Source organism: Pelophylax lessonae, assembly GCF_965119305.1.
Source record: "Pelophylax lessonae genome assembly, chromosome: 3".
In the NCBI taxonomy this organism is placed as follows: domain Eukaryota; kingdom Metazoa; phylum Chordata; class Amphibia; order Anura; family Ranidae; genus Pelophylax; species Pelophylax lessonae.
The window spans coordinates 305993115-306005542 of NC_138770.1; the positions used below are offsets into that span (position 1 = coordinate 305993115).

The following is a 12428-nucleotide window of genomic DNA, read 5'->3' on the forward strand; positions in this document are numbered from 1 at the left end:
ACCATATTGGTATTACAAGTTCCAATAGCATTAATTATTTCCTTATGCTGGAGGCATGACACAAAGTATATATGACTTCACAAGATAAACAAAAAATGCTGATACAAATAAATGACATTCAAAAAATAAATCAAATAATAAAGTCCATCAAACAATATATTCATATATCTCCCCAAGGTAATACCTAAAATCTGGCCTGTTAGTGGGCCCTGAGGAACGGAGTTGAGGACCACTGGGTTACAGCATGTGCTGCAATGATTACAGCCTACCATATTCCCCAATGCCCCCCTAAGTTGCAAAAGCTCTCTCCCTGTGTTCATGGTCAGTGTTATAATACTCTGTATAACTCTGTATGCCTGGGCAATGCTGGATGGGAGGGATCCACGTGTAACACAGGTAAGTCATAGCAATAGTTTCCAATTGATATTAGATACAGCATTTTTCAGTTATTAACATTTGTCAAATAGTTCTAACATTCATCAAGGGATAACAAATGAATTAGAAGGTTTTTGAGAAACTGTTTTTTAAATCTGGTCGAAGAGCTCCAATGCAGTCACCTAATGCATAGGTGCATGCACAACACAATCATGTCCAGCAGAGAACCTTCATTGTATACACACAGGGCATTCAAAAGGAAATTTACATCACTGTCTGCTTGTTGCCAGGCCATGCTGTTACAGTGTTTAGAGTGTGGGGTTGACTTTAGCATCTAAGCATGTATGTATCCAGGGCTTTTTTTCAGCAGGAATGTGGGGAATGCAGTTTTCCGGCACCTCCAGCACTGAATGTATGTAAGGGGGTAGAGGGGTGTGTTAAATGGTCTACTGATGCTTACTGCTGGAGGATCTATTATAGTTGGAGGGGATCTTTTTTTGCACAGGGAATCTATTGTTGCTGGGGAAGTCTAATGTTACTAGAGGGGGGTCTATTAATGATGGGGGTGGATTTTATGTTACTAGGGGTCAGTTGTTTCTAGGAAAAATGATTGAGGTAACGGTCTATTGTTGCTAGCTGTGGGGAGATCTGTTGTTGCTGCTGGAGGTCTATTGTTGCTGGGGGGTATTTTGCTGCGGGTGGTTCATTGTTGTTGGGGGGTATATTGTTGTTGAAGGTTATATTGTTGTTGCTGGCTGCATGGGATCTATTTTACTGCTTTTCTTGTTATCATTACCAGATTCCATACAAATTACTTGGCATAATAAAATAATACTTGGTTCTGTATTCTCTATAAAATACTGGGAGGTGAGGCAGGGTGTGGAACCAAGGAACAGTCCTTGGAGATCGGTGGGGACGTAGAAATTGGGTGACTCAAAAAGGTGGAGTTCCTGCACCTATTCTTTGGGGAAAAAAAAGCCCTGTATGCACGTATCTCAAATTGTACTGAAGCTATAGTAGGAGTGGGAGACATTTTCACTTGACATGACATTAAGGGGTATATTTATTAAGCAGTGACTGTGACTTTCATCAAACATTCACTGGTAGTAAGCCAAACATTGTCATTTAAAACAAATGCACCAGGAAGGTTCACCTGCAATTAATGTTTAAAGAATGCTTTATAAATTTACCCCTAAATATCAGCATAGATGATAATTTGCAAATTCCATTACAAATTAAATTAAAAGAATATACAGTGTTGCTTTCTATTGCAATATTTTGCCTAAAGCAAACATTTTAGGCATGGGAAATTCTGTGGTTGCTTCAAGTACAGTAGGGTAGCCTAAGAAAAATACTTTATTTTTTTAAAATGTTACCAAAATGGATGTTTGATTGCTGAGGTAAAAAAAGTAGATCATGCTCACTTTGTTTAGTACAGAAAGCATAGTACTGTACCTGAGTGCTGATACTAATAGGAGGCCAATCAAGAAGAAAGAAAACCAAAGTGGAATAAGAGAGAGTGATGCTGTGATTTGTTTTGCTGTTGGGGGACCCACTGAAACCCCGGGTATCTAAAACTCATAGTAATTGCAACCTCTCTGATTCCTGTTTCAAAGCCACTTGTACTGCATACTTGAAAGTACTTCTACACACACCAGCCATTTTATTAGGTACACCTTGCTAGTACTGAGTTCGACCCCCTTTTGCCTTCACAACTGCCTTAATTATTTGTGGCATAGATTCAAAAAGATATTGAAAACATTCCTCAGAGATTTTTGTCCATATTGACACGATAGCATCACGCAGATGCTGCAGATTTGTTGGCTGCACATCCATGATGCAAAACACCCATTCCACCACATCCCAAAGGTGCTCTATTGGATTTGAGATCTGGTGATTGTGGAGGCCATTGTAGTACAGTGAACCGATTGTCATGTTCAAGAAAACAGTTTGAGATGATTTGAGCTTTGTGACATGGTGCATTATCCTGCCAGAAGTAGCCAGTGGGTACACTGTGGTCATAGGGATGGACATGGTCAGCAACAATATTCAGGTAGGCCATGGCGTTTAAAGGATGCTCAATTGGTACTAAGGGGCCCAAAGTGTGCCAAGAAAATATCCCCCACACCATTACACCACCACCACCAGCCTGAACCATTGATACAAGGCAGGATGGATCTATTATTTCATGTTGCTTACGTCAAATTCTGACCCATCTGAATGACGCAGCTGAAATTGAGACTCACCAGACAGTCAACATTTTTCCAATCTTCTATTGTCCAATTTTGGTGAGCCTGTGTGAATTTCAGCCTCAGTTTTCTGATCTTAGCTGACAATAGTGCCACCTGGTGTGGTCGTCTGCTGCTGTAGCCCATCTGCTTCAAGGTTCGATGTATTGGGTATTCAGAGATGGTATTCTGCATACCTTGGTTGTAACGAGTGGTTATTAGAGTTACTTCCTATCATCTCGAACCAGTCTGCCAGTGGAGTATCATCCATGTGTGCAGGGTGTTCACTGCACAAGGGCCCCAAGGAGGGGAGCCCACTGTGACCCACATTGCACACTTGGTTGACAGTGGGGGATGATCGGTGCGGCAGGATGGACAACAGTAAGCGCCGATCTGCCTGTATAGCTGACAGCCACTTCACCTCCATCCACTGCCCTACTAACACTGTCCGCTACCCATCGATCATTTTGAAGAAAATCCAACAATAAATTGTAAAAAAATAATAAAAAAATTTTTAGTAAATAAAAAAAATTCTGACACTGTCTATTGCTCTACTGACACCATCCACTGGCCCCCAAAATGCATTTTGAAAAAATGAAAAACAAATACTAAACAATTTTACACTCTGCACCCCTCTCCTGAGCATACTAACCACCTCCATACACTCCGCACCCCTTTCCTGCACATACCACTAACTGCCAAAAACTCCATACCCCTCTCCTGCACATACTACCCACCGCTGTACACTCTGCACTGTACTTTCCCTATTTAATAGTACCGCATTCTGCACTATGTAAGTCATCTCAGACTCTATTAAACCACACGCCATTTAAGCCACACCCAATATTAAGTGTTCTTTAAGCCACCTACATTCTGTTGCTGCCATGTGATTGGCTGATTAATAATTTGTGTTACCAAGCAGTTGAATAGGCGTGCCGGTGATTGTATATTTTAATGTACTGGTCTAGATAAGCGCTACCATTGTATGTTCAGATAAAATATTTTTCTTGCTCCATTAGATATTAATGAATGTGTGAGAAACAATCCCTGCAGCTCGCATGGCACTTGCCATAACGCCCAGGGCTCCTACACCTGCATTTGCATGCCTGGATGGACTGGACCATTATGCACTATTGGTAAGTATCAAATTAAGAACTCATCTTCTCTAATCTTGAAGTAATCTTTTCCTTTACCCATGCAAGGCAAAACAAAATATTCTTTATGATGCATGCCCCCAAAACTTCATATCCTCATCCCTTGCTGCTTTGTTCAACAGTTTACTCACTTAAGGACCGAAAGGATTTACCCCCTTAATGACCAGACCATTTTTTGCGATACGACACTGCATTCATTTAACCGGTTGCCGACCGCCGCACGACTATATACTGCGGCGGTCAGCCCCGGCCAGGCAGAGTGACGTATCGGTACGTCACTCGCCTGTCACTGACTTGCGAGCCTATAGCGGGCGGGCGCGCGCCCGCCGAGGCGCGCGCCCGCCGCGGCTCGTTCACAGGCAAGTCAGTGCGTGTGACCGGCGGACTCGATGTCCGCCAGTCACACTGCGATCGCTCCTGTGAAGGGAGAAAGACAGAGCAGCTTGTGTAAACAAGCTGCCTGTCAGTTCTCCCTGTGTAAAAGTAAAGATCTGACCGTTCTACTATGTAGAACGGTTGATCTTTGCTTTTACACCAATAGCAATGTCCCTACACAGTAGAAAGCACGCCCCTAGGACACACTTAACCCCTCCCTGTCCAATAAAGTTAACCCCTTCCCTGCCAGTGTCATTTTTGCAGTAACAGTGCATATGTATAGCACTGATTACTGCAGTAATGTCACTGGTAACCCCAAAAGTGTCAAAAATGTCAGTCAAGGGTCCGATCTGTCCGCCGCAATGTCGCAGTACCGAAAAAAAAATCGCAGATCGCCGCCATTACGCGTTAAAAAAAAAAACACCAAAAATGACAAAAATCTTTCTCTTTGTTAGTAAACGCGATAACTTTTGCGCAAACCAATCAAAATACGCTTTTTGCGATTTTTTTTACCAAACATAGGTAGCATAAAACAAATTGGCCGAAAAATGTTAAAAAATTTTGATTTTTACTTTTTTTTTTGGGGAATTTCATATAAAAAAATGTGAAAAATATTGTTATTTTTGCAAAATTTACGCTCTTTTTTTGTTTATAGCGCGTGATCAAAAAATCGCACAGGTGATCAAATACCACCAAAAGAAAGCTCTGTTTGTGGGAAAAAAAGGACGTCAAATTCGTTTAGGTACAGCGTCGCACGACCGCGCAATTGTCCGTTAAAGTCACGCAGTAAAAAATCGCAAAAAAACCCCTGGTCCTTTAGCAGCCAAATCCTCCGGGGCTTAAGTGGTTAACTGACAATTGCGCAGTTGTTTGATGCTGTACCCAAACAAAATTGATGTCCTTTTTCCCCTCAAATAGAGCTTTCTTTTTGAAACGTTTGATTACCTCTGCAATTTTTATTTTTTGCGCTATAAATAAAAAAAGAGCGAAAATTCTGACAATATTTTTTTACTTTCTGCTATAAAACATACCAAATTAAAAAAAAATTAAAAAATCTAATTTTTTCATAAATTTAGGACAATATGTATTCTGCTACATATTTTTGGTAAATAAAATCCCAATAAGCGTATATTGATTGGTTTGCGTAAAAGTTATCACATCTACAAACTAGGGGATAGATTTATGTAATTTTTATTAATTTTTTGTAATGGCAGCGATCAGCGATTTTTAGCACGACTTTGACATTGCGGCAGACAGATCGGACACCTAACTGACACTTTTGAGGGGACCAGTGACATTACTACAGTAATCAGTGCTAAAAATATGCACTGTTACTGTACTAATGACACTGGCAGGGAAGGGGTCAACACCAGGGGCGATCAAAGGGTTAAGTGTGCACTTAGGGAGTACTTTCTAACTGTGTGGGGGATGTATTCAATAGATGAACACTGTGTTCATCTGTGACAGAACGGTGGTCTGCCTTTTTTACATAAGCAGACCACTGTTCTGTCTCTCTGGGGAGCGATCGTGGGTGGCCGGCAGACATCGCGTCCGCCGGACCCACTGATAGGCTCCCCCACTGTAATACGTGTACACAGTTTTGTGTAATAGAGCAGACCTGCCACAGCAAAACTACGGTGGCTGGTTGGCAAGAGGTTAACCACTTGCCGACCGCTCACTGAGCTGGTACTGCGGCAAAGTGGCTCGATTCCATCCAGTGACGTAGACCTATGTCGCTGGACTCCTCCCCTTGTGGGCGGCGTGCGCCCGCTGCCAGAGGCTCGCTCCCGCTGTATTCAGACACAGCGGGAGTCGGGCCAGGGGAGGAGAGGCGGTGATCACCACTGCTCTTCCCCGATCGTCGGGGATCGAGTGTGGAGATCTGCCCGCTTGTGTAAACAAAGTGGGCGGTTCTCCTCTTTGACAGGCAGTCACAGATTACAGGATTCAGCATAGCTGAACCTGCGATCTGTGCCTGTGTCACTCAATCCCCTCCCCCCACACATGTCAGTAAGCACCAGGCATACAATTAACCCCTAGATCACCAATAAAGTTAACCCCTTCCCTGCCAGTGTCATTATTACAGTAACAGTGCATATTTTTAGCACTTATTACTGTAGTAATGTCACTGGTACCCCCCAAAAGTGTCAAAAATGTCAGTCAGGGGTCCGATCTGTCCGCCGCAATGTCGCAGTCCCGCAAAAAAAATCGCAGATCGCCGCCATTACTAGTTAAAAAAAAAAACAATAGAAATGACATACATTTCCCGTAGTTAGTAGCTGCGATAACTTTTGCGCAAACCAATCAAAATACACTTATTGTGATTTTTTTTACCAAAAATATGTAGAAGAAAACAAATTGGTCTAAAATGTTTAAAAATTTGATTTTTACATTTTTTTGGGGGGAATTCCATATAAAAAAATGTGAAAAATATTGTTATTTTTCCAAAATTGTCGCTATTTTTTGTTTATAGCGCAAAAAGTAAAAATCGCACAGGTGATCAAATACCACCAAAAGCTCTATTTGTGGGGGAAAAAAAGGACATAAATTTAATTTGGGCACAGCGCCGCACGACTGCGCAATTGTCCATTAAGGTAACAAAGTGCCGAATCGCAAAATATGGCCTGGTCAGGAAGGGGGTAAAACCTTCCGGTCTTAAAGTGGTTAAAAATATGCTCATTGAGAATTTTTTTGTCAAAGACATGTAGTTAAATACATTTTGGCCTAAATATATGACAAAAATTGAATATTTTGGATATTTTTTAACTGTCAAAGTAGAAAAATATTGTTATTTTTTCAAAATTGTCGCTCTTTTTTTATTAATATTGCAAAAAATAAAAAGCGCAGAGGTGATCAAATACCACCATAAGAAAGCTCTGTTTGTGGGGAAAAAAGGACGTAAATTTAGTTTGGGTACGGCGTTGCATGACCACGCAATTGTCAGTTAACCACTTAAGCCCCGGAAGATTTTACCCCCTTCCTGACCAGGGGGTATTTTGCGATTCGGCACTGCGTGACTTTAACGGACAATTGCGCGGTTGTGCGACGCTGTACCCAAATTAATTTGACATTCTTTTTTTCCCACAAACAGAGCTTTCTTTTGGTGGTATTTGATCACCTGTGCGATTTTTTTTATCATGCGCTATAAACAAAAAAAGAGCGACAATTTTGCAAAAATAACAATATTTTTCACATTTTTTTATATGAAATTCCCCCCCAAAAAAATTAAAAAATCAAAATTTTTTAACATTTTAGGCCAATTTGTTTTCTGCTACATATGTTTGGTAAAAAAAATCACAAAAAGTGTATTTTGATTGGTTTGCACAAAAGTTATTGCGTTTACTAACTAAGGGAAAGATTTTTGTCATTTTTATTTTTTTTTTTAACGAGTAATGGCGGCGATCTGCGATTTTTTTTTTTGGGGGACTGCGACATTGCGGCGGACAGATCGGACCCTTGGCTGACATTTTTGACACTTTTGGGGGTACCAGTGACATTACTACAGTAATCAGTGCTATACATATGCACTGTTACTGTAAAAATTACACTGGGAAGGAAGGTGTTAACTTTATTGGAGAGGGAGGGGTTAAGTGTGTCCCTAGGGACGTGTTTCTTACTGTCATTGGATCGGGTCCGCCGGTCACACGCGACAGCTTCTTCGGGTACGAGCGGGGGCGGGAGCATGCCTCCGGCGGCTCGCGCTCCCCCCCTATTCGCTCCCAGGCTAGTGACGTACCGGTACGTCACTTTGCCTGGGAGGGGCTGACCGCCGCCGTATATAGTCGGGCGGCGGTCGGCAAGTGGTTAAAGCCGCACAGTGCCGAATCGCAAAAAGTGGTCTGGACGTAAAGCAGGAAAATCCTCCGGTGGTAAAGTGGTTAAAGGGAAGGGGCATTTCTGGGCATGGGGAGGATGTAAACCTTGCCCAGTTCTCCTATTCTCCTATGATGGAGCACTTAATGCCTGAACAACCAAGTATTAGGCAACATTTAAATCTGGTAATTTAACCTGCATGACCAAAGGACACGTTTACTTTAAAGTGAACCTACAAAATACAAGTAAAAACAACACATCAATCCTGACTCTGAATAGACACAACATATAACTTAATATTTATTACCGTGATAAATCTGTATATAACTGTGTAGACAGGCATAGGATGACCTCCCTACACATGTAGTGCTGTCACAACCACCTGCCAGGGAAAGTGCAGAACAGGAAGAAAGCACATTTCTCATAGACCTCCTCATATGTAATCGGATAAGCCTCTGTTTGATTGGACACTGCTGACCCGGATGACCCCCATGGCCAGCTTTAGTGAAGGCAGTGCTTATAAACTAGAGGGTTCAGATTAATTAGTTTGGCTTATGCCCTAGCTCAGTACACAGGTTACAAACTTCCTTTTGCTATCTATATAGTCCCAGTCATTTAAAATGTGGCCTATCACATCTACTGCCACCCTCATCTGTTTTCTGATAGGGCATAATAATTTATGAAAAGGGAAATATGGAGAATGAATTGTACACTTACTTTTTTTGCTACAGGATAGAGTCATTGCATGATTCCTTTAGTCTCCCCCATACATATAGTTTGTTCAGATTTGTCCTGAATTGTTACATCTTTGGAAAAAAGTAAGTAACTGGAAGGAATAGTACACTCAGAATATCCAATCATATACTACCCACTTAAAGTAGTAGTAAAGTCCTTTTTCTTAGTTTATACCTAAAGGGAAGCCTATAATAAAGCTTACCTATTATATTAATACAGTAAAAATCTCCTAAATGTTCACTGTTTAGGAGATATTTACTTTAGCAGTACCAGTTATGTCACCGGCGCATGCGCACTGCGCTCTCAATGGACCACGTGCAGTCCTATTGAAAGAGCTGTGGCTTGGCCTTGACTCCCGTGTGCATGCGTGGGAGTGACGTAATCACGGCTTGGCCATTTAAACGGCTGCAGCCCACGAACCTGGGATGAAGACCAGATGAAGATGGAAGCCGTGTTAGCTGTGAAAGTGCACCGCTGGAGGGCTTCGCTTTCAGATAAGTCTTTCATCATGTGCTAGTATGCAATGCATACTAACACATTATACTCTTAGTGTGGATGGAGAAGATTTTTGTTTTTCTTTTTTGCAGTTTACTAAACCCCCAAAAAACTGGATTTTAACTTGCACATGTTAGCGTGATTGAAGTGAATGCAGCTTCACCTTATCGCTAAATGAACATTCATTTTACGAAGTGAACATGCACTTTGCAAAGTAAAATGTCTTACTCCTTTATTACATCAACTGTAATATACATGAATAATTCTGTTTTGATTGTTTTATTTTACGGTTTGCTTCATTGCCTGTAGCTAGCTTTTTAAATCTTACATGCCTTATTTAATTCATTTTAGATATCGATGAGTGCGTTTCTTCTAACCCATGTGGCAGTAATGGAACTTGTTCCAACATTATAGGAAGCTATGAATGTTCATGTCATCCTGGATACACTGGGGTCAACTGTCAAACCAGTGAGTCAATATACTCTTTCCAGTCAACATTAGTAGATATTCCCTGCTTTGCATCTCTTTAATCTTTTTATTTATGTTTGCAATAGTGTTTGTGCACTTCACTAATATTTGTTTTTACACCCACAGATATTAATGAGTGTCTGAGCAATCCCTGTAGGAATGGTGCCACATGCAAAGATCTCATCAATGCGTTCTCCTGTACCTGTACTCCAGGTTTCACTGGCAGGTTCTGTGAAATAAGTAAGTAATACAATATCCAAATTTGTGTTGTACAGCTGAACTTATTTGGGTGGTAAAGTAACAATTATTGGGCCCAACATAGGCAGAGCTTAGCCAAAACGGGTGTGGTGTGTCCAAATGTGGGCATGGCTGTGTGTGAATGGAAAGAGGTTGGATGGATGGATCATAGTTTTAATAAGCCAGGAATGACTCTGCCTTTATATTGCTGCCAGTATACAAGAAAAAAATAAAAAAAAGAAAAACATATTTGGCATACATGTCTTTTCTTTTGTAATTACAGATAATGTCTGCACCAGAACTCCATGCAAGAATGGTGGCGTCTGCTCTAGTCTGACAAATGATTTCATGTGCTTTTGTCCATCTAACTGGCAGGGGAAGACGTGTAGTGATGGTAATAATATATGTATTATTATTGTTATTATTATTATTGTTGCTATTGTTATCACAGAGCAATTGTTATCAATTAGGAAACAAAATGATTAAGCCAATAAACACTTTTATGTTTCAGATGTGAATGAATGTATAAATGGACAAAGCCGATGCAGTCCTTATGCAAGCTGTACTAACACTGTTGGATCATATTATTGTACATGCCAATCTGGATACATTGGGGATGGATTTACCTGCAGAGGTATAGCTAAATGTTTATTTTGAGTTGCTTCTAGATAGGTAGATCTTTAGAGCATGGATGAATACTCTGAAACTCAGAAATACATGTAGACAACAAGAGCTTGCAGTGTTTACATGCCCATCGATCCCATTGAGTCCAAGATACTATTCTTGAGAGATGATCTAAATGGAAAACCACAGCTAATGATAACAGTGCCCAGGACCCCTGCCATACAGGAGTAAAACCCATTATTAAATACACGCTGGTCCCCCCTGTAGGGGTACATAGCTCTGGTAAGTGCGGGTTGTATTGAGAGGGGAGCACAAGATTCCTCACCCGCACATCCACTCCGGATCACCTCAAGAAATCACTTGATTCAAGTCTTTGGACTTTTGCACTGAATACTATTATATGGACTTTTAATCATTACCCCTAGTCACCTACTAATTTACCTATATATATTACTATCTCGTTTTTGTGTTTTTTGGATAACCCACCAACCAGTGGACAGAGCGGGCCCATATCCACACTAGTCACCTTAATACCATATTTGGTATTGTTGCACTTTATTTAGCAGTTTAATTTCTCCAAATCTATTTACTCACCCACTACCCTTTATATTTTATTCCACCTTATCATAAATAGATTCTTTATTGTTCTTATTAATTTATTGATTTTGTCAATTTTTGCACTATCACCTTGTACATTCAATCACTTGAGCCACCTTAATATTTATATTTTTTGTTTTTTAACAATACCACCAAGTATTCTTTCAGGCATAACCACTTGTCACTTTATTGCACTATTTGCACTTTATATTTATGTCTTTGTATTTATGGTTTATGTTTTATTATCTATTTAATGTGATTTTTATTATCACACTAATAATTTATGAGGTATACACACCTACTTATTACACCTTGATTAACATAACACAGGCAGCGCCAACTACCTCACACCCCCCACATCATAGGTGATACCATGTCCTGCTCGGTGATTTGCAGTATTCTAGTCTGCATCTCTCCAAGGTAATACTTAAAATCTGGCCTGTTAGTGTGCCCTGAGGACCGGAGTTGAGAAACGCTGGTTTAGGCCCCGTTCACACTGGGGCGACGCTACTTGCCGGGGCGACATCATAGGTCGCGGCGCGCTGCTCGCACCGCGACCTCGGAGCAGCCGGCACGCACTTCATAACATTGAAGTCTATGCAGGTCGCTCCGGGTCGCCCCAAAGAAGCTCCGGACCCTTTTTCTAAGTCGGAGTGACTTGTGTCGCTCCTATTAGAATGGGTCCGCAGCTTCTCTATGGCAGGCGACCTGTCAGGCGACCAGGTCGCCTGACAGGTCGCCCCAGTGTGAACGGGGCCTTAGAGTTGCTGCCTTCTTCCTACATAGGCCATTGCCTGGAGCTGCAGACCCTGCAAATGACTTTCATTTTCAGATGTGTTTGCACATTTTTTTTACCATTATTAGCTTTGCTAAACCAAAATATTACTAAGTACTAAGCCAAGGCTGGAGTTTGCAGCACTGCTTAAATACCTGTGCTAAATCCTAAATAAATAAATAAATAAAGATACATCAATGTGTGCAAAAATGTGCAAACAATTCTGAACTGTGCAAAGATTATGTGTATAATTTAAAGTTGATAATAAAGTGCATCAAAAAATGTCCATAAAATAAGTCCTTTTTATCACAAAAAAGTGCTTGGTGCTTGTTCCGTGCTTGCTTGAGGGGTTACCCCCCTATGTGATTGTACTTACCACAATGTGGTCAAAACAGAGGCATGGAATAAAGATCCTGTTATCCTTGGACTCCTTATGGACTTGTTGTATTAATGCCGGAGTAGATCCTTTCAATAAGTGTGGTATTCCCGAGTTTCCTCGTAAAAAAGAAGCTTCATATGGTGAAGATCGTTTTAAACATAACGTTTATTCAA

The 12428-nt window shown here is 40.9% G+C and overlaps 1 protein-coding gene across 1 annotated transcript in view; it reads left to right on the forward strand.

The window, feature by feature from the left end:
- Positions 1–254: 254 nt before the first annotated feature.
- Positions 255–12428, forward strand: part of MUC4 (mucin 4, cell surface associated) — a gene marked incomplete at its 5' end in the record, with an annotated part of 196339 nt that continues 184165 nt past the window's right edge. The window contains 6 exons of the mRNA XM_082250869.1: positions 255–396; positions 3623–3739; positions 9527–9643; positions 9770–9883; positions 10164–10274; positions 10392–10514. Of these exons, the coding sequence (XP_082106995.1) occupies positions 255–396; positions 3623–3739; positions 9527–9643; positions 9770–9883; positions 10164–10274; positions 10392–10514 (724 nt within the window). The remainder of the gene's footprint in view (positions 397–3622; positions 3740–9526; positions 9644–9769; positions 9884–10163; positions 10275–10391; positions 10515–12428) is intronic.